This window comes from Suncus etruscus, chromosome 1 (genome assembly GCF_024139225.1).
Source record: "Suncus etruscus isolate mSunEtr1 chromosome 1, mSunEtr1.pri.cur, whole genome shotgun sequence".
Lineage (NCBI taxonomy): Eukaryota > Metazoa > Chordata > Mammalia > Eulipotyphla > Soricidae > Suncus > Suncus etruscus.
The window spans coordinates 154,181,331-154,204,522 of record NC_064848.1 but is presented as its reverse complement, the minus strand read 5'-3'; the positions used below and the strand labels follow the sequence as shown (position 1 = coordinate 154,204,522).

The window sequence follows — 23,192 nt, the reverse complement described above, 5'->3', positions numbered from 1 at the left end:
TCTTTTTTGAATTCTATATTGCAGTTTTTAGTGATAAAAGACCTTAAATTACAGACTTAGCTCATCTTTAAACTTGTTTATATTTTCCAAAAAGAAGTGTTATTTTCTCATTTGCATATAACCAGATATTTCCTCAGGATTAGATTGAGGGGAGTGAGGCACTGGGAAAATCATATTGTGTATAGTGTTAGAACATTGTATGCTTGAGACTCTATCATTAACAGTGTTATAGATCACAGTGCTTAAAGTAAAGGTAGGGGGAGGGGAAGGTTGGTTTGGGCAGAACTGTTAAGAGTACTAGATAGATCAAGAAGAATTTGAAAGCATTCTTATTAATCTTTTCTTTTGGATTTTGTTTTTGTTTGTTTTTTGGGGGCCACACCTGACTGTGCTCAGAGGTTACTCCTGTCTCTGTGCTCAGAAATCGCTCCTTGCAGATTCAGGGGACCATATGGGATACCAGGGATCGAACCAGGGTCTGCATACAAGGCAAACGCCCTACAATTGTGCTATCACTTCAGCCCCTTTTCTTTCGTTTTTAATTGTGCATGTTTTCAGATGAATGTGAAAGATCAAAATAACAGTGCTTTTTTTTGTTGTTTGCAGTCAGAAAAGTCTTGGGATTCCAAGGTTGACGTCATTCCTTCTTTGTATGTATTTGAATGTGTTGAGTTGGAGCTTGCCTTGAAGTTAACATCTGAGGAAGATGATTCCTTTGATTCTGACTTTTCTTGTCCAATTAAACTTCATGGGGGTAAGTATTCACATCCCATTATAGTTATACTAAAACTGTCATAGACTATTCTCATGTCATTGATTTGTTCTATGGTCAGCCTTTAAACAGTTGACAGAGTTCTTTTGTCCTTTCAATCACCACATTTGTGTCTAGGTCCAAGAAAGATGAGCATATTTCAAAAAACTGAAGTAGTAGATTTTGTTGGTTTTTTAACTTTGGCAGTGCTCAGAAGCTACTTCTGACTCACTGCTCAGTGGTAACCTCAAATAGTCTTTTTAAGACACTGTGTGGTGTGCTCGCTTCGGCAGCACATATACTAAAATTGGAACGATACAGAGAAGATTAGCATGGCCCCTGCGCAAGGATGACACGCAAATTCGTGAAGTTCCATATTTAAAAAAAAAAAAAAAAAAGACACTGTGTGGTGCTAATGATTTTAGCTGGAGCTCCAGCTCTTTTGAATTCTCTGGCTCCTTAAAAACTGTCTTTAATTTCATATTTTCTTGGATTTATAGAACTTGTATAACTTCATATTTTACATCTTACTTACTGTAACAAATATTCATTAATGAGGCCAGAGAGATAGTACAGTAAGTAGGGCATTTGCGCACTACCAAGCTGGGTTTGATCCTCATCATTCCGTGTGGCTTGTTGAGCCCACCAGAGTAATTCCTGAGTGCAGAGCCAGGAATAATGCCTGAGCACCACCAGGTGTGGCCCCAAAACAGAAATAAAAAATAAAACATATTGGCAATTATACTAAAGTCATTTTTAGTGTCTGTGCTGTAGGAATGCATATTTTTAACTTTTTTTGTTTCTGGTTTTTGGTATAATAACTAGCCATACTTGGGCTACTCGTAGCTCTGCACTCAGGAATTAGTCCTCGCAGTGTTATAGGGGAGGGGAGGTGTCATATGGGATGCCAGGGACTAAATCCAGATTGACTGCATTGACTTGCTGTACTATCTCTCTGGCCCGTATTTCAACAATTTTATGTAAAGAGATGTGTGCAAACATGTTTTTTAAAGAACTACTTATTTTTGGATGTGGGGATGGTGTCACATCCAGTGATGCTCAGGGGTTACTTGGGTTACTCCTGGCTTTGTGCTCAGAAATTACTCCTGATAGGCACGGGAGAACCATATAGGATGCCTAGGATCGAATCTAGTGGGCCACTTTCAAAGCAAACACTCTACACACTGCTATCGCTCCGTTCCTTTTTGATGTGTGTGCACGCGTGCGTGTGTGTGTGTGTGTGTGTGTGTGTGTGTGTGTGTGTGTGTCTGTGTGTGTGCGCGTGTGTCACAGTTCTACAACTTCTTTCTTTTATCCACAAATGTGTTTAGGGAATTAGGGTTGACGAATTCTTTGTTTTCTAATTACTACCTTTATATGACAATCTATTTTCAGATCCTAAGTGTCCTTCAAGATATCACTGTATTCATGAAGCTGGTGTACATAGTGTTGGGCTAACTTGGATTCATAAACTTCACAAATTTCTTGGATCAGGTGAATTAATTAAGTGTATTTATTAAGTGTATCACATATTAAAAAGTATTTTGGAAAAAAAATGTATTTTGGAGGGACCAGAGCGGTGGTGCAAGCCATAAGGCGTCTGCCTTGGCTATGCTAGCCTAGGATGGACTGTTTCAATTCCCCGGCGTCCCATGTAGTCCCCTAAGTCAGGAGCGATTTCTGAGCACATAGCCAGGAGTAACCCCTGAGCATCTCCCAAGTGTAGCCCAAGAAACCCCACCCCCAAAAAATAGTATTTTGGAGGCTGGAGTAATAATATAATGAGTAAGGCATTTATTTGCCTCGCACATGGCTAACCCGGGTTTGATCTTTGTCATGCCATGTGCTCCTCGGTGTCGGCTAGGAGTGATTCCTGAGTAACAGAACCAGGTGTAATCCCTGAGCACTTCAGATGTGGCCCAACCCCACATCCTGTCCTGGGGCGTAGGATCATGGCACAAAAGAATAGAGCACATGCTTTGCATGTGGTAATCCCAGGTTCTATCCATAATATTCCATGTTTTCTGGGAACACTTATATGTATGGCCAAAATGAAAAGGGGTTAGAGGTTGATGTCTAAGGTCTGGAGTATGTGCTTTGTATCTGGAGGTCCTGGGGATTGATCCCTGGCACCATTGTTCTGAGCATGATGAAGAGCTATCCTTTAGCACTGTGTTAAATGTGTCCTCCAGTTCCTCTCCTCTACACTCCATCCTCAAAGTTTGGAATAGAAGTGGTAGAAAGTCAATGAAATTAGATGTTGATTCTTTGAAGGACCAATAAAATGGCCAGATCTTTAGCTTAGAAGACTCAGATTACTACAAGTATGAAAAAGTGAGATGTTTCTATTGATCTTAGAAAAATAAATATTGGGACCAGAGAGATAGTACAGCGGTAAGGCCTTTGCCTTGCACACTACCTACCTGGGACAGACCTGGGTTCGATTCCTGGTATCCCATAAGGTCTCCCAAGCCTGCCAGGAGTGATTTCTGATCGAAGAGCCAGAAGTAACCCCTGAGCACCACAACCCGGCCCCAAAAACACAACAAAAAAAAGATAAGAGAATACTGTGCAAAGCTGTATGCCAATTAGATATCCTATGTGAAAGTGAAAAAAACTATCAAAACTGACTCAAGAATAGAAGATTAGTCTATAAAAGAAAAAAGCTTAAGAAGCTACCCAAAAAACCAAACTTCTGGCAGAAGGCTTTATATTGATTTATTTTTTGCTTTTTGAGCCATACCTGGTGACTCTCAAGGGTTACTCCTGGCTTTGGGGGGGCCATATGGGATGCTAGCTTAGCATGTACAATAAATATAAAGCCAGAGCGGCCTCTTTATTTTTAATTAAATATTTATTTTTAATTAAAGAAATACTCTTGCAGTGCTGGAGATTGATCCAAGGATTTCATACATTCAAAAAGCAGACACTCTTGCTGAGCCTTGATCCTGCCCCTAATGACTTTACATTTAAAGAATTAATAGCAGTTCTTTACAAGGTCTTGTGAAAGAAGAGGAAAAACTAACTCACTGTTCTACAAGGTCTGATACAAGAGACATCTAAGGAAGGAAAATTTAGATAAGTATCTCATGAATGTAGATACAAAAAAATCTTGACTTGGGGCTGGAGCAATAGCACAGCAGTAAGGTATTATCCTTGCACGCAGCCAACACAGACAGAGGTGTTTTGAATTCCGGATCCTATATTGTTCCCTGAGCCCTGAGCATCTCCTGGTGTGATGAAAAACCAAAAAAATTAATAAATAAACTTCACTAATCAAACGAAAAGACAAACCAAGACTATGACACGGTTTATGCACCATAACAAAATGGGATTTATCCCAAGTATTCAAGTTTAGTTGAAATTATATTGTACCATATGAATAACGGACAAAAATGTTATGATCATCTTAATAGATTGAGTAAAAGCACAAAAGAAAATACAGCATTTCATATTTAAAATACTTGGCAAGTAGTAAAATGGATTTTTTAAATTTTTTTTCTGGGTTTTTGGGCCACACCCATTGATGCTTCAGGGTTATTCCTAGCTTTGCACTCAGGATTGCATGGTTTTCCTGCATACTCCTGATGGTTTTCAGGGGACATCTGATTCCAGGTAAACCACATACAAGGCAAGTGCCCTATCAGCTGTTATTTGGCCTCTAAAAGGATTCTTTTTTTTTTTTTAAATATATAAAATTTTTATTTAAGCACCATGATTACAAAAAGCATGATTGTAGTTGGGTTTCAGTCACAAACAGAACACCCTACTTCTCCAGTGCAACATTCTTACCACCAATGCCTCCCCTTTCTCCTTCCCAACCCCTGCCTGTATTTGAGACAGGCATTCTCTTACTAACTTGGATTGTCATGATAGTTGTTAGTGTAGTTACGTCCCCAACTACACCACCACTCATTGTGGTTAGCTTCATACTGAGAGCCTTCCTTCCAGCCCTCATCTCTGTTGTCTCTGGAGATTATTACAATAATGTCCTTATTTTTTTTTTTTTTTTATCAAAACCCATAGATCAGTGAGACTATTCTGTGTCTACCTCTCTCCCTCTGATTTATCTCACTCAGCATAATAAATTCCATGTACTTCCAGTATAGGAAAATTTCAGAAAGGATTTTTTTTTTTTTTTTTTTTTTGGTTTTTGGGCCACACCCGGCAATACTCAGGGGTTATTCCTGACTATTTGCTCAGAAATAGCCCCTGGCAGGCACGGGGGACCAAATGGGACGCCGGGATTCGAAACAACCACCTTAGGTCCTGGATTGGCTGCTTGCAAGGCAAACACTGCTGTGCTATGAAAGGATTCTTAAATTGGTAGTGTGCTTCTATGAAAAACTCACAACTAACACTATAATTTGTGGTAAACATCAAAGTGCTTTTCTTATTTTCTACATGCTGCTTAATAAATTACAACAAATTTAGTAACTGAGAGTAATATAGCCAAAGAAATAGTTCAGTGATTAAGGCATTTATTTGCTTGTGTACTATTGACCATAGTTTGAATCCCTGGCACTGCCTCTGGTCCTCCAACACTGTCAGGGTTCAGTTCAGAGTGAAGAGCTAGCAATTGCTCCAAGCACCTGAGTGTGTACCCACATATTTTTACAAATTAAATTAAAAATATTAATATAAAATTATATAAATTTGGTCATACAGTTCTGTAGGTTAAAAGTCTTAGAATGGGGATTGGAGCACTAGCACAGCGGTAGGGTGTCTGCCTTGCATGTGTCCAACCCTGGATGGATGGGTGGATTGAATGGATGGACCCTGGTTCAATTCCCTGCATCCCATATGGTCCTTCGAGCCTGCCAGGAGTGATTTCTGAACACAGAGCCAGGAATAAGTCCTGAGCACAGCTGGGTGTGGCCCCAAAGCCCCCCCCCCCCCCAAAAAAAAAAGGTCAGAATGTTCTTGCTGGCAGAACACTTTCTGTTTCGTAGTCTTAGTTTTTGTCTTGCTTTGTAGCCCCTTTGTTCATCATTAAAGCCTGCAGATAGTTATTCTTACCTTGTACCACTTAGACCTGAATCAATTCTGGCAGCTTCGGGGACCACAGGATTGAACCTGTGTTGGCTGCATACAAGGAAAGCACCCTAACTATTTTGGGGGGGTTGGGTTTTTGGGCCACACCTGGCAGTGCTCAGGGGTTGTTACTGGTGGCGCTCGGGTTATTCCTGGCTCTGCAATCAGAAATCGATCCTGGTAGGTTCAGGGAACCATATGGGATGCTGGAGATCAAACCTGAGTCTGTCCCATATCATCTACAAGGCAAATGAACTACCCACTGTGCAATCATTCTAGCTCCTTTTTATTTTTGGATGTACTATCTTTCTGTTTTGTGTTAAGTTTTGTTTTGGGGCCACACCCAGCTGTGCTCAGGGGTTACCCCTGGCTCTGCACTCAGAAATCATTCCTGGTAGGCTCGGGGGACCATATGGGATGCCAGGAATCAAACCGAGGTCTGTCCTGGGTCAGCTGCGTGCAAGGCAAACCCCCTACTGCTGTGCTATCTCTCCAGTCCCTGATGTATTATTTTTTTTGGCCCCTCACTGAGACTTTTTTATGCTTTCCTCTTTGAATAACTTAGTAATAACCCTGGTGTTCCAGACTATTTCAAAGATACCTGAAGGCCAGAGAGATACTACAGAGAGGCAAGTGGCAGATACCACCCCTTTAAGTCTATGCATATGGTCACCTAAACACTGACAACAGTGATCTCTGAACACAGCCAAAAGTATCTCCTGAGCATCCCTGGATGGGACCCATATTATCCCCAGCCCCTACCTACCTTCAAATAAGATCTGTAGTTTATATTCCCTTTGCCTTGGAGCCTTGCATATTCATAGATTCGAGGGATTTGAATGACAAAATATAAACATCCTTCGGGGATCTCTTTTGTACTTATTACATTTCATCCGACAGGTTTATGTGTGACCCATAAGCAAAATACATTTGCCTTGCAAACGGCCGATCCAGGACCAAAGGTGGTTGGTTCGAATCCCGGTGTCCCATATGGTCCCCTGTGCCTGCCAGGAGCTATTTCTGAGCAGACAGCCAGGAGTAACCCCTGAGCAATGCCGGGTGTGACCCAAAAACCAAAAAAAAAACAAACATTTAACTTACAATGATTATAGTAACAGACTTCGAAATCTCACTTGAATTATATGAATTCTAATTCCTCAGAGTAAAATTATTGATTATAATTGACATAGGGGTAAAGTTTCCAATTATTTATTTCTAAAACAGTGATGAGATTGGATATAAGTATATAATTGCAGGAGCCCGGAGAGATAGCACAGCAGCATTTGCCTTGCAAGCAGCCGATCCAGGACCAAAAGTGGTTGGTTCGAATCCCGGTGTCCCATATGGTCCCCCGTGCCTGCCAGGAGCTATTTCTGAGCAGACAGCCAGGAGTAACTAACCCCTGAGCACCGCTGGGTGTGGCCCAAAAACCAAAAAAAAAAAAAAAAGTATAATTGCAGATCAAAATGGGAGAAATTGGAAATAAAAGGAAATGATGAGTCACAAGCAGTATTCAAAATTCAAGTTCTATAAGTCTTTTCTTTCTAAGTAATCACTTTAGGAAACATGGCATTTGTGTGTAGTTGGTTAGTTTTATTAACATATTTTATATTTCCTGCATATAAAATATTAGAAGTATTTTTGTTTGTTTTTGGGCCATACCCGGAGGCATTCAGGCATTACTCCTGGGTTTGCACTGAGGAATCACTCCTGGCAGGATTGGGGGTAGGGAAAGTGCCTATGGGATGCTAGGAGTTGAACCTGGGTCAGCCTCATGCAAGACAAATGTTATCACTGCAGCCCCAGAATTTTAGAAGTTTAACTGCTCTCAGTTATAAATTCCTCAAGAACATTTTGAATTCCCATGAGAATTCAATCTTTATATCAGACCTTTACTTTGGTGGGGGTACCCCCAGTGATACTCAAGGGGTTACTCCTGTGTCTGCACTCAGAAATCACTTCTGACATGCTTGAGGGTACCATATGGGATGCTGGAGATCCAAGAAATCCAAGTTGCGTTGGTTCTGGGTTGGCTGTGTGCAAGGCTCCAGCTTTACTTTATAACATCTTTATTGTGTAGTCTTATCTCTGGTTTCTGAGAAGACTGAAGGTTCTAAGTCATACTCTTATTCTCTTAGAGCTGCTTATGTGACTAAATATTCTGACCTTGTGATCTTTCTGGGATAGTAGGATTAGGGAAATAAATTAATGCTTGTACCAGTGAATTTTCCTCTAAAACATGCTTCCTGGACAGTTACTTTCTTATTTTAATGTTTTGGGGTTTTTGCCATTTTTTGGTGTTCCTTTATAGATGAAGAAGACAAGGATAGTTTACAGGAACTTGCTACAGAACAGAAATGCTTTGTGGAGCACATCCTTTGTACAAAACCATTGCCATGCAGGTAAGACATCTCACACGATTATGCAATTCACTAATTCAGACACAAATACATGCACATAGTTTAATTACAATGGGAATGATTAAAACTTGAATGTTAATTATAAACATGATACTTTACCCCTAGATATTCATTGAAAGCTCTCCCTTGCATCAAAACCACTTCATATAAGTCTTCTGGAAGCTTGTTTCTCCATTGATATCCTCAGTTGGCTTTGTTCACTTAACTACTTTTTTGGTGTGTTTTGAAAAAAAATTTTTGTTTTGGGGCCACACCTGGTGGTTTTTAGTACTTTTTTCTGAGCTTTGCACTCGGGCACTTTTGGCAGAGCTTGTGGAATCATATGGGTGCAAGGAATTGAACCTGGTTGATTGAAGAATGCCTAGTGGATACTCAGTAAGTATATTTGATGAATGTAATTAGGGAATTTATTTAGGATGACTCCCAGGTTTTTACGTAAAACAAATGTATAAATGAGGTACCCTTTGGAAAAATAGTGTCAGGAGCCAGGTATGTATTAAACAATTAGAATACCTGTCAAGGCATCTATCTGTGAGGCCATGGGTTCAATTCCCTGTCTCACACATATACATTCTTTCTGCCCAATATCTCATATAAAGGAATATAGACAAATATAGATTTGGGAGCATAGAAAATGCATTAATGGAAACACTTAGAATTTCTTTTATTTTTAAGAATTTCTTGGGGCCGGGAAGGTGGCGCTAGAGGTAAGGTGTCTGGCCTTACAAGCGCTAGCCAAGGAACGGACCGCGGTTCGATCCCCCGGTGTCCCATATGGTCCCCCGAAGCCAGGGGCAATTTCTGAGCACATAGCCAGGAGTAACCCCTGAGCGTCAAACGGGTGTGGCCCAAAAACCAAAAAAAAAAAAAAGAATTTCTTAAATTTTTGTTTCTTATTTTATATTTATTCAAATGGTAGGTGCACCCTGTTGTTAGTCTGGGTAGGTTTTTTTTTTTTTTTTTTTTTTTGTGGTTTTTGGGTCACACCCGGCAGTGCTCAGGGGTTATTCCTGGCTCCAGGCTCAGAAATTGCTCCTGGCAGGCACGGGGGACCATATGGGACGCCGGGATTCGAACCAATGACCTCCTGCATGAAAGGCAAATGCTTTACCTCCATGCTATCTCTCCGGCCCCAGTCTGGGTAGGTTTTTGACTTTTGTCCATAACCTGCCATTTTCAGGGGCTGTTCCTGGCTCTATGCTCAGGAGTATTTCTGCAGGTGCTTGGGGGATTATCTGTGTAAGGGATCAAATAAAGACTCCACTGCATACAAGGCAAATATCTTGTCTCCTATAATATCTCTCTTGCCCCAGTCTCCCTCCCCCCCCACCCCAACTTTAATTGTAAAGTCTGACATGTAGGTCTGGAGTTTGGAAAGGTCTAGACTAGTACAGATGTAAAAGTTGTAAGCGAGAAACCATGACCTGGTGAAGGGAAGTTACTTAGCAAAAGACTTAGGATGAGAGAATGAGTGAAAGGAGATCTGAGTACAACTTTGAGTAGAAGCTTCGAAGTTTATTTGGCCTATTGCCCCCTCTTCTTTGTTTCCCCCAAGAAAGAAAGTGACTCCAAAATTACACAAGGTTTCCCTAAATTATTCATTGACTCCCAGTGTGTGTGTGTGTGGATGGAGCCTGCAGTCATTGGGGTCAGCAGGGGTCTCAAACTCCATTTACTTGGAGGCCACAGGAGGCAAAGTCGGGGTGATCCTTGAGTGAGTGCAAAGTCAGTAGTTAAGCCTTGAACACTGGGGGTTCTGACCCAAACAACTAAAACAACAAAAAAAAAAAAAACAAAAAAAGATTCCTCTAGGGCAGGGCCACAAAATGTTGTACGGAGGGCCGCAAATGGCCCGCAGGCCGAGAGTTTGAGACCCCTGGTAGGGGGTGGTGAACATACTACCCAAATACTGCTTTTGAGTAATGCTTTCTTAGAAGCAGTTAGTGGAAAGGAGACGAAGCCCAACAAATAAAGAAAACTTTAGCAAAGGCTGCTTGAGGGATTGAAGAAGTTGAGGAAAGAATCATGTCAAAAAAGGAAATCTTTCAAAGGGGCAGCAGATCATCTCTGAACACTGATTCCTTTCTGTCCTGTCTCTTCAGAGCACTTACATCTAGTGCATTAGGCACATCTTCTAGTTGTTGTTTCTCTTAAATTGATTTATTTTTACTTGTTTTAGGACACAGTAGTGCTTGTTCAAGGCTTATTACTTTTGGTTTTGTGCTCAGGGAGCACTCTTATTGGGTTGGTGGGGGCACACACCTGGTGGTGCTCATGGGCTTATTCCTGACTTCACTCAGGGATCACTCATATTGGGGCTTGGGGTACCAGGGACTGAATATAGCTATAGTGCCCTATCTACTGTTCAATCACTCTGTTCCCTCAAACCTATTCTGTGTAGGGGTGCATATTAACTGAAACTCTCATTTCTATTCCTAGTCTACACGGAAAAATATACAACTCTTTGCCTTCCTTAACCACCTTCACCTTTAGCATAAGGTATTTCCTGTTTTAACCTGAGTCCCCAAACAGCCAAGCCAAGGTCTCATATCTGCTCTTTCTTAATAAACCTGCTTTCCTTATGGAATACCTATTCATTCTTCTGTTCATAGACTCACTCCCATCTTCTTAACTATAATGGTTTATGGTTGTGATTTGTATATGTGTGTGTATCTTGGTGGTTTTGTTTTTAGGGCTCTACTGTGCAGTATTCAGTGGCTTTGCTTAGGAGTCACTCCCAGTTGTGTTGGGGGACCATGTGGTGGCAGATATCAAGCTTGGATTTATCACGTTTACCTAAAAACCATGTACTTAATGCATTAAACTATCTTTCTAGGCCTGCTGTGGGATCTGAGGTCAAGAATAGGTTTAGGCCACACCCCTAGTTCTGTGTTCAGGGTTTACTTTTGGAAGTATTGGGGATCATAAGCAGGGATGATCTAACTCTTACCATCTGTACTATTTCTCTGGCCCATAATAATGGCTTTTTTCTTTTGTTTTGTTTTTGGGTCACACTGGCAGCGCTCAAGGGTTATTTCTGGTTCTTCACTCAGAAATCACTCCTGGCAGGCTCAAGGGACAATATGGGATGCCGATAATCGAACCCAGGTCCATCCCAGGTTGGCTGAATGCAAGGCAAACATCCTACTGCTGTGCTATCACTCCAGCCCCAATATATATATATATATATATTTTTTTTTTTTTTTTTTTTGGTTTTTCGGGCCACACCCGTTTGATGCTCAGGGGTTAATTCCTGGCTAAGTGCTCAGAAATTGCCCCTGGCTTGGGGGGACCATATGAGATGCCAGGGGATCGAACCGCAGTTCTTTCCTTGGCTAGCGCTTGCAAGGCAGACACTTTACCTCTAGTGCCACCTTGCCAGCCCCCCAATATGTTTTTTTTGTTTGTTTTTGTCTTTTTTTGGTTTTTGGGTCACACCCGGCAGTGCTCAGGGATTACTCCTGGCTGTCTGCTCAGAAATAGCTCCTGGCAGGCACGGGTATGGGGCACCGGGATCCAAACCGATGACTTCCTGCATGAAAGGCAAATGCCTTACCTCCATTGCATTTTTTTTTTTTTTTTTGGTTTTTGGGTCACACCCGGCAGTGCTCAGGGGTTACTCCTGGCTGTCTGCTCAGAAATAGTTCCTGGCAGGCACGAGGGACCATATGGGACACCGGGATTCGAACCAACCACCTTTGGTCTTGGATTGGCTGCTTGCAAGGCAAACGCCACTGTGCTATCTCTCCGGGCCCTGCATTGAATTTTTAATGTTCAATTGACTCAAAAGTTGTGAATGAAGAAATGCAGTGATTTAAATGGGGCTTGTTGAGAATACCCTAGCCCCAGAATAAAGTGAGAAGGAAAAATACTGAGTAGGGGAGGAGAAAGACACATATGAAATGGTAGGTGATAGGGGCTAAGGGGTCTCAGGTGAATTGGTGGTGTTAAGAAAACAGAACTGGGGGCCCGGAGAGATAGCACAGCGGTGTTTGCCTTGCAAGCAGCCGATCCAGGACCAAAGGTGGTTGGTTCGAATCCGGGTGTCCCATATGGTCCCCCGTGCCTGCCAGGAGCTATTTCTGAGCAGACAGCCAGGAGTAACCCCTGAGCACTGCCGGGTGTGGCCCAAAAACCAAAAAAAAAAAAAAAAAAAAGAAAGAAAACAGAACTGGTGGCCAGAGAAATAGCATGTAGGTAGGACATTTGCCTTGCATGCAGGAGGACAGTGGTTCAAATCCCAGCATCCGATATGGTCGCCCCCCTCCCCCATGCCTGCCAGGGGCGATTTCTGAGCGCAGAGCCAGGAGTAACCTCTGAGTGCAACTGGGTGTGACCCCTAAAAATAAAAAAAATACAAAGAAAGAATAGAACTAAAAATCCAGACCAAAGTCAACAACAATGAAATCATGAGACCCAAACTTAAAACCAAACTTTACAAAGTGCCTGTTACGATATGGCGGCTGGGGCAGGGGTGGTGGCATGGGATGGACTCTGGGAATATTGGTGAAGGGAGGTTGACATGGTGGTCCTGAAACATTGTATGTCTAAAACTGAACTATTGGTGATTTTGTAAACCACAGTGGTTTAAATAAAAAATAAAAATAAAGATATTGATCAACAGTTTCTGATCATCTAAGTACATTGGTCTTTGGGTTAGGCATATCATATAGCAGACCTGTGTGTGGACAAGATAATTTACCAATTATCAATCGCCAAAACCAAAGAGTTTTTAATTCAGTGTACAATTACAGTGAACATCTTGAGGTAATGCATTCTTTATATAGCTTTTAGACTGGTAGATGATAGATTGTTTCATTGATCTAAGCTCTGTATTATAGATTTCCACATCACCACCTTCGAGATTCCTGTAGTGTAATATTCCAGGCAGTTTGCCCGGGACTTGGAAGTTCTTGAACTTCAGCAAGTCTCTGCTCTTGGTACCATTACATTTGCTGCTTTGTACTGACACTATCTCATTGTTTTTCTAGGAAATCAGCTCCTATACGAGGATTCTGGATTATCCCTGACATTCTGGGACCAACCATGATCTGCATCACTAGTACCTATGAATGCCTCATAAGACCTTTGTTGTAGGTACCAGTTTTTATTCTCCCCATAATTTCTGCAAAATCTCAATGGGAAATGCTTTTATTAACAAACTTGAAAATGCATTGTTTATGGGCTGCAGGAGTATTATGCATTTTGCTTGCATGAGACAAACCTGGCTTTAATCTCTTAACAGTGTGTAGGGCAGCTTCCCCTCTTCTAATGTTAAGTGTGGCTCCAATATATTCTTTATAATTATTTATATTTTGGCTTTTCATTTATTTGTTATTTTTGGTTTTTGGGCCACACGCTCAGGTTATTTCTGGCTCTGTGCTCAGAAATCGCTCCTGGCTTGGGAGACCATATGGAATGCCAGGGATTGAACCTAGGTACGTCCTGAGTCAGCTGCTTTTAAGGCAAATGCCCTACCACTGTACCATCGCTCTGGCCCCTTGGCTTTTTACACTTGGGAGTTGGAAAAGAAAACACATTAGGTTTTGGCTTCTCACTTGGGAGTTGGAAGTATTGTGAGTGTGGGTATTGTTCTTCTACGATGTTTTTTTTTGTTTTTGTTTTTGTTTTTGATTTTTGGGTCACACCCGGCTACGCTCGGGTAAATCCTGGCTCTATGTTCAGAAATTGTTCCTGGCAGGCTCGGGAGGACTATAAGGGATGCCGGGATTCAAACCACCGTCCTTCTACATGCAAGGCAAACGCCTTACCTCCATGCTACCTCTCTGGACCTTCTTGCTAAGTTTTAAGTGTAAAAACAAGTATTGAATATTGAATTTCATATTATTAATCGACTTAATTTTTTTTTATTTTTGTGCCACACCTAGTGATGCTCAGGAGTTACTCCTGGCTATGCACTCAGAAATCTCATGGCTTGGGGCCAGAGAGATAGCATGGAGGTAAAGCATTTGCCTTTCATGCAGGAGGTCATCGGTTCGAATCCCGGTGTCCCATATGGTCCCCCGTGCCTGCCAGGAGCAATTTCTGAGCCTGGAGCCAGGAATAACCCCTGAGCACTGCCGGGTGTGATCCAAAAAAAAAAAAAAAGAAAAAGAAAAAGAAAAAGAAAAAATCTCATGGCTTGGGACCATATGGGTCACCAGGGAATTGAACCGTAGTCCATCCTAGGTTAGCATGTGCCCTAATGCTTGTGCCACCACTCTGGCCCTACACTTAATTTTTAAGCTCTGTGTGCTAGGATCAGAAGTAATCCCCTTTAAATCCCCTCTTAAAATCAGGAGACATACAATTATGTAAGCCTAATACTATTCCACTATTACAGAAGAAATGGTTAGAGGTCAAGTCCATAGTATTCTCTCCTATCATCAGAACATCTTTCTAAGTCTAGTATTACATATCCCATGTTCTAGAATAGGACTTGAGAGGTGAGAGGTAAAGACAATACTGAGGCCACAAGTAACATAAATTGGGCTTCAAAAACATGTAAGCTCTGGCCTGGAGAGATAGCACAGAGGCGTTTGCCTTGCAAGCAGCCGATCCAGGACCAAAGGTGGTTGGTTCGAATCCCGGTGTTCCACATGGTCCCCTGTGCTTGCCAGGAGCTATTTCTGAGCAGACAGCCAGGAGGAACCCCTGAGCACTGCCGGGTGTGGCCCAAAAACCAAAAAAAAAAAAAAACAAAACAAAAAAAAAACAAAACAAAACAAAAAAAAAACAAAACAAACATGTAAGCTCTGAAACTGATTGTTCCATTCCCCTTAAAGCACTTATATTAAATTATATGGCAGTTTTCTTAGTACTTCTAGAAGACTCTTCTGCATTGTATAAGTTCAGAAATAGGAATAAGCTACCAACTGTTTAATATTATATACTCTTCCCTCCTCTGACCCTCCAGCAGTCTCCTAATTATCAGTTCACAGCTTACAGACACTGATTTCAGTTTATATTAATATGGAGAAATTTTCATGCTCCTTGAAATTTTGTAAGGAATGCTATTTAGAAAAATACAATTTTATATTATAAGAGACTGAAAACTACAGAAAGATTAAATAGAAAACTCAAAGTCATTCAAAGTACATGGTCTTCTTATCTGATGCAGCATTTTTTTTATTTTAGCATGCTTAGTTTTCGTTTTCGGACTGCACTTTGTGCTCAGGGATCATTCCTGGTAATGATCATCTATCTATGTGCAAGGGTGCATCTCCAATTCTTCAGCATGTTTCTACAAAGCCAATATGCCTCTTGTAAAGTAGAAACTAGTTATTTACTTCAAACTAAAAATAGGAATCTCAAAGTAAAAAATTATACTTCCTAAATATAATATATTCAGATACTTTCTTTTTATATTCATTTTTTCTGCCACACCCAACAGTGTTCAGGGCTTACTCTAGGCAGGTCTCAGAGAACCATATGATGTGCTGGGAATTGTACCTGGGTCAGCTGTATGCAAGGCAAGCACCATACCCATTGTTTGATCTCTCTGGCCCCAATCTAGTTACTTTCTTTTTTTGTCAAATACCCAAAATACTGCAAAATTGCCCATATTATTGCCTAACAAACTCTTTGGTTTGAATTATTGGATTCAAATCAAGACTTACTGTGCTGGTGGAAGTTTGCAACTTCAAGCTCTTTCTACAAATATCAACTGGATGTAATTTTTAGAAATCATTCTATATAGGAGTGTGGTAAAGCTCTTGACGTCACATGGCCAACTCATAAGGTCCTTGAGCCTGCCAGGAATGACCCAAGTGTAGAGCCTGAAGTAAGCCCTGAGCATCCTCGGTGTGGCTCAAAAACAAAACAAAAACCTCCAAAATAAAAACAAAAGGAACACTCAGTCTTCACTCAGTCGTTATGTGGAGCTTTTTTAAAAAAATTGTGTTACTGAAAACAAAACCCTAGGGTATGACTATTATATGGTAGTGACATTTATACAGTGAAGTATGTGTGCAGTGATGTTGCATTTTATCAAATCTAAACTCTGCCTAGCAAACTAGTTATTTTGTAGCAATGGCTCTTAAAAGATTCACAGTTTTATGCTGCCTTGGTTGTTTTCAGAAGAAACCTAGTGAGTTAAAAATGCATTGATATAGAATAGTAGAATTAAGGGATAAACTCCTACAAAAGTGATCTTTTCAAGGTGCAGATGCATTCTTTTATGTTTATAAAAGTAACATTTTAGGACTGAAGTGTCTGTATAGCAGATAGTGTGCTTGTGATTAAGCTTTGATCCCTAGCACCTCCTAAGGTTTGCCAATCCCTGCTAGGAGTAATCCATGGAGAGCCAGGCGTAAGTCTTCAGCATATCCTGATATGCCCCAATAAGCCCAAATAATTAAATGTAACATTTTCTAGTTTCTTATATTATCAGATACATTATGTACAATATATCGTAAGAGTAAATGGTGGGTTTCATTTATTTTACAGAAGCACTGTTCATCCAGTATCTCCTCCCTTGCTTTGTACACGAGAAGATAGAGAAGTGGCACAGTCTCCCCTCCGTATTCTGACTGAAACACCAGATTCCTTTGAAAAGCATATCAGAAGTATTTTGGAACGTAGTGCTGCAAATCCAGCATTTTTGAAGTATGAGATTTGTAGAGGGGGGAGAGAGATAGGTTTTGAGAACTGGTTGCTGGGCTCAGAAATCAGTGGGCTTATAGCACATGCTTCATGCATGGTACAACATAGTCCTCCAAGGACTATCAGGAGTCACACCTGATTTTTGAGCTGGGGTTAGCCTGGATATTATCCTGAAATGTAGAATTAAAAATAAGCCCCATGAAAATCAAATGAGAAAAACAGGTCGCCTTTCTGCCTTCATAAATATTGTTCATTATTTGTTCTCAATTTCTTTTTACTATGTTGAGTTGGGAGAAATATGTTGAGTCAGAATATTGAAGGAGAGAAAAAATATGGATAGAGGCACGTGATTGTGATAGTATTTACAATTATACTCAGCTAAAGAGCATAATAGCAAAATTTATTTTACGAAAAGATCATCTGAAAAAGATCTGGCTCCTCCTCCTGAAGAATGTCTTCAGCTCATCAGCAGAGCCACCCAAGTGTTCAGAGAACAGTACATTCTTAAACAGAATCTGGCAAAAGAAGAAATTCAGCGGAGGTAGGATGACTTTTATTTTCATACCATTAATCTGGCTGATACTGTTTAATAGCCTAGACCTTGCTAATTTTTTTCCTTTTGCTCATGAAGGGTTGAATTATTACAGCAACAAAAAGAAACACAATCAGAAGATCTCAATAAGTGTGAAAAGGAGAGGTAAGTACCAAAACTAGGTGGAAAAAAAAAACAGTAGTTCACTCAGTTTTTAAGATGCTGAACCACATTAGTTAGCTTCACTATCAAGGTAGATCACAAGAGTCTTATTTTCTGTGCCAATAGAGCAGAACTACAGAAAACGGCTAAGGACTTAGCTGAAAAATATGAGGAAGCCAAGGAAAAACAAGAAGATATCATGAACAGGTCAGTGGATTGTTTCTTACTCAGGTACTACTAGTACTAAAGACTATAATACTGGCACTGGTAAGGACCTACAGAAAGTATTCATGCGCGTGCCCACAAGAATTGAATTGTTTTTCCTTTGCTCTCAGTTACTAGGGAAGACAGTGGGGAGTTTTTGTTGTGGTTGCATGCTGTGGAGCCCTCCCCCACAGACGGATTCACTTTAGTTATAATTTATTTCCCCTAGAGACTAAGCTGTTGCTTGCTTTTTCTAGGATGAGGAAAGTACTTCACAGCTTTCACTCTCAGCTTCCAGTTCTCTCTGATAGTGAGAGGGACATGAAGAAAGAATTACAGCTGATACCTGATCAACTTCGACATTTGGGGAATGCCATCAAACAGGTAAGATACAAGCCGACTAAATTCAGTACTGTGGATATTTCCTTTTTTCAGTGCGAGGAATAGAACCCAAGGTCTGATATTGCAGGAGCTGTACCACTGAGCTACATTCCCTACCAGATCCTTTTTTTTTTTTTTTAAGTTTTTCTATAGAAAATAATTTTCTGACATAGATAGGTAGGGTGATAGGAAGTGATAGCACAGCGGTAGGGCATTTGCCTTGCAGGCTGCTGACAAGACCCAGGTTTGACCTCTGACATCCCATATGGTCCCCTGAGCCTGCCAGGATTGATTTTGAGCATAGAGCCAGGAGTAACCCCTGAGTGCTGCTGGGTGTGACCCAAGCCCCTCCCCCCAAAAGAGAACTGGCTTACAGTAAGAAAAGGGTTTATGATAGGGGATTTAGGTCAGGGAAAGGTACAATATGATATTGGTAAAAGAAAGTAGTCACTCTGAAAGGGAGAGAAAGCTGAGAGAAAATAAAAGTTGAGAGAAGGGTGGGACAGAAACTTTGATGGAGGGATGTGGTCACTGGTAAAGATGAATTGGTATTGGAGCATTGTATTACTGAAGCTCAATCATGAGTAACTAATTCACAGTGATCCAATAAGATTACATTAAAAAAGTCCCCCAAGGGGCCCGAGAGGTACATAGTAGTAGGGCGTTTGCCTTGTAAGCGGCCAACCCAGGACCAATGGTGGTTCAAATCCCAGCATCCCATATGGTCAGTCCCCCTGTGCCTGCCAGGAGCCATTTCTGAGCAAAGCCAGGAGTAACCCCTGAGTGCCACTGATGTGGCCCAAAAACCAAAAAAAAAAAAAAGTCCCCCAAACAAAAATATGTCACAAAAGATAGCGCAGTTATATGTTGTTTGTTACTTAAGGTTACAATGAAAAAGGACTACCAACAACGAAAGATGGAGAAGGTACTGACTCCTCAAAAACCCACCATCACTCTCAGTGCCTACCAGAGAAAGTGTATTCAATCCATCCTGAAAGAGGAGTAAGTAATTCTGCCAGTCAGCTGTTATTAGTTATTACTTATTCCCTTTGCAGTAAGCCAAAAATCAACTGTTCTTTTTCTATATAAGATAACTTGATATTTGTATGTCATGTAATAGCAGGAATAAGGAGCTATATGATAGGTAAGAACTTTAAAGAGATTAGTATATGAGAGGATCAAATGACTTTTTGTAATACGATTTTTTTTGTGTGCTTAAGATAGTCCCCAACCAAAAAAAAATACTTCCATATACAAAGTACATATATAAACTTTATAAAATATTAAGCAAAGGAAGAGAAAGAAATCTAGGTAATTATTTAAGGAATGTGTCATTATAAGGAATTAAGATTATCTTTGAGAATTGGTAGCTTTTTTGTTGTTGTTGTTAAGAGACTTCGGAAAGATTGCCTTAAGATTGCCTTAAGATTAGTTCTTGAGGGGCCGGTGAGGTGGAGCTAGAGGTAAGGTGTCTGCCTTGCAAGCGCTAGCCAAGGAAGGACCGCGGTTCTATCCCCCGCATCCCCTAGGGTCCCCCCAAGCCAGGGGCAGTTTCTGAGTGCTTAGCCAGGAGTAACCCCTGAGCATCAAACGGGTGTGGCCCCCCCCCCAAAAAAAAAAGATTAGTTCTTGAATCTTTTGGTTTTGGTGCAAAGATTGAAACCAGAACCTTACATGCAATTCGATGATGATTTTAAGAGTGGCAATATGGTTGTGTGTGTGTGTGTGAGAGAGAGAGAGAGAGAGAGAGAGAGAGAGAGAGAGAGAGAGAGAGAGAGAGACCTTACATGCAATTCGATGATGATTTTAAGAGTGGCAATATGGTTGTGAGAGAGAGAGAGAGAGAGAGAGAGAGAGAGAGAGAGAGAGAGAGAGAGAGAGAGAGAGAGAGAGAGAGAGAGAGAGAGAGAGAGAGAGAGGGGATGACGAAGTGTTTTGTAGCTGTGGTGATAGTGATGAAGAAAAGGTAGAAATCTGGAAAATAAGTTAACAAGTTGTCATGATAAATAAAGTATCTAAAGAGATGGTAGTTACTTTCCTGATCAGGAAAACTAAAAGCTGTAAATGAGAAAGCACTTTCCTTTGGTATGTGTTGAGTTTTAGGGGATTTAGGAAAAAACCTTTCTCTTTCCCAAAAAGTTACACCACTGCAAATTGTGTAGTAAGGCACCGATACTACCTGAGACATTAAGTTAATTTTAGCAAAGCATTTCTAAGATTTCCAACATCATTTTAAATCTTAATAAAATTATAATGGTTGTTGTTTTCAAAAGTGAACGACTTTATCATTTTCACAGGGGTGAACATATAAGAGAAATGGTGAAACAAATCAATGACATCCGAAATCATGTAAACTTCTGACACCATGAGGAATTATTTACATCGTTGAAATTAACAAATGAAAGCTTAAATTCATATTGTAAACATATAGTATTATCTAATTTATAAAGAGGAATTTTGGATGAAGTTTTGTGTGGTGGTTCATTATTCTTTATACTTTGTTTTATAATTATACAATGGGTGCTTTCATTTACACACTGGAGTATTGAGCAAAGGCTTAGGATTACAATGAATAAAGTTTGAGGGGTCGGAGCGATAGCACAGTGGTAGGGCATTTGCCTTGTACATGGCTGACCCAGGTTTGATTCTCGGCATCCCACATGGACCCTCAAGCCTGCTTGGTGTGACCCCCCGCCCAAAAAAAAGTTTGAGATTTACAGCTGCACACTTCCTGACCTCCATGAACTCTTAAAAATAGCAGTACCTGATTCTGAAGAGGGACAGAACCCTACAATTCAAAGGAAAAGTCCACACAATAATACTAGACAGCAGCTTATTTTAATCCGAACACTTTCTTAAGGACACTCCTCAGTACAATTAAAGAGTTACATCTGAAATTTTCTTTGAAGCAGAGTTCAAGAACCACAGTTGCAAGGTCTAGCTCACTCAATCGTCAATATTTACCTTTCAGAGCTGAGTTTAGCTCTATCCTTAGTTTCTAAAGTATAATTTAGTGGGTACCGGGTACAGGTAGGACTTCAAAGAAATAACTTGTATCAGTATGTGACTCAAATCAGTTTTATGTAGCTTTAAAAATATTGGGGAGAGAGAGAAGGGCTTAGTATAAAAGGTAAGGTGCTTGCTTGCCTTGCATGTGGTTGATCCTGGTTGATCCCAGGACCACTATTCCCCAATCACTGCCATGGGTCATTCCTGAGAACAGAACCAGGTGTATCCCTGGAACCAAGGTGTGGGTCCAAACCTCTCTACCCCTTAAAATTATTTCTTGCAGTGCTAAAGATATATGTAAGATATGCATTTTACCATGGAGCCATACCTGCATTGAATTCTGAAAGGTAATATGAACCTGTCTACAAGTGGCTGAGTAACTACCAATGAAAAGCAACATGGTTAGGTAGATTACAGGTAAGAAGTAAATGAAGTTAGACATGCATGAGAACATGTATACAGAAACGCTCATGAAACCCAGCGTTTTCTAGAAGTTCGAAGGCTTACCTTTTGAGTCATTTCTCAAAATCTTTTTTTTTTACACCGAAAATCCAGTTGAAGCAACAGGAGAATATTACAACAGTTCCGTTCTTAACAGAAACTAATGATTAACAAAACCCAGTTTTAATTTGGGATTTTGGTGGCTTGGGGGTGGGGTGGAAGCAAATCCAAGGATAGTCAGGAGTTAATCCTAGCTCTGCACTCAGGAATTATTCCTGGTGGTACTCAGGTGACCATATGGAATGGGATGCAGAAGATCAAACACAGGTTTGCTACATGGAAGGCATGCCCTACTTATTGTACATGGACTTTATTTTTATCTAGGAAATATTTTCTCAAGTTGGTTCATTCATCAGTTTGGATCTATCACAAAGAAAGAGTAGTAATAGTTCTTTAATCTTGATTTTTTTGATCTGTATATGAGAAAAACATCTGCAAATTATCTACTCAGACCAGTTCTCTGTTTATGAAGATTATGAATTATACCCTGACTTGACAGCCAATTTTAAGAATCTGAAACAAATTTGCTTGAGAGATAAGTAACTAGCTTTACTTAACTACTAGCTCACTGCTAACATCATTTAAATTGATGGTATTTTGGATCAATACCCTGTAATTCAAAAGAAGATGTTTCCTTTATCTAAACCAATAAACAACACAAAGAGACTTTAAACCATTAAAATGTCTCATGCATACTAATAAGCCACATGCTAATTTTCATAATCAGTTATTTTAAGATCTTAATCATGATGCAAGACTACAACAGTAACCCTGGGATGCTATGTAGTCCTTAACATTTGTTCTACAAAATAAAAATAACTATTTTGAGCGCTCTTCCAATTGATCTACTTAATTCCCAAAGTTCCTTCAAGTATACTGCTATAATCAACCACAAAGAACTTGATACCAACAATTTTACTTTGAACCATCTATGTGACTTACAGTGCAGCTTTCCACCGGTTATTAGTACTGCAGCAGGTACTAAATGCGAATCCAGTCATTGTGCTTTTTTGCAAAACCTCGTAAGGCAAAAACAAATAGTTGAAAGTTTTCTTCACAGAGGACCAGGAATCTTACACTCACAGAAATGACAAAAGCGTATTTCCAAGCTGATGAATATACCAACTGCTTTACACTGGTGAAGAAAGGTGGTGGTGTACATTCGATGACTAAAACCCAACTATGAAGATTTTTGTAACCACGGTACTTAAATAAATTACTTAAAAAAAAAAGAATTATTAAACTCCAAGACTAAATTATAAATGGGTACGGGTCAAACCTATTTAGCAATTTTATATTTGGCAATTTTGAAATAGTACTCAGACTCATTACTGGAGCTGGAAATAAGCAGAATCAGGATTTATATTAGAAGTTATCAGAGACAAACTTGTTTATTTTTTCCACTGATCTAGTAACTGACAACTTCAAATGAGTGGGTGGTACTAGCCGAACACGGTACCTGGGTGCCCATAAATCCAGGTAGCTGAAAAAAGTGCTTCCAAAGTTTCTTGTGCTTTTCCTTTTAACTCCAATACAAAAAGCCTCACCCAAAATTTCAGATTCTCATAATTTAGTTTTTAAATTGCTTGTCTAT

General features: G+C 40.3%; 1 protein-coding gene and 1 non-coding gene across 2 annotated transcripts in view; both read left to right on the top strand.

The window, feature by feature from the left end:
- Positions 1–20,554, top strand: part of NUP88 (nucleoporin 88) — a 47,758-nt gene extending 27,204 nt beyond the window's left edge. The window contains exons 7-17 of the mRNA XM_049774406.1: positions 607–754; positions 2,147–2,245; positions 8,097–8,187; positions 13,197–13,298; positions 16,654–16,812; positions 17,225–17,350; positions 17,441–17,506; positions 17,630–17,710; positions 17,965–18,091; positions 18,972–19,090; positions 20,386–20,554. Of these exons, the coding sequence (XP_049630363.1) occupies positions 607–754; positions 2,147–2,245; positions 8,097–8,187; positions 13,197–13,298; positions 16,654–16,812; positions 17,225–17,350; positions 17,441–17,506; positions 17,630–17,710; positions 17,965–18,091; positions 18,972–19,090; positions 20,386–20,449 (1,182 nt within the window). The 3' untranslated portion in view covers positions 20,450–20,554. The remainder of the gene's footprint in view (positions 1–606; positions 755–2,146; positions 2,246–8,096; positions 8,188–13,196; positions 13,299–16,653; positions 16,813–17,224; positions 17,351–17,440; positions 17,507–17,629; positions 17,711–17,964; positions 18,092–18,971; positions 19,091–20,385) is intronic.
- LOC126025388 (U6 spliceosomal RNA) lies at positions 1,029–1,133 on the top strand. The gene has a single exon (XR_007501399.1). It is a non-coding gene; the product is annotated as a U6 spliceosomal RNA (small nuclear RNA).
- Positions 20,555–23,192: the final 2,638 nt, after the last annotated feature.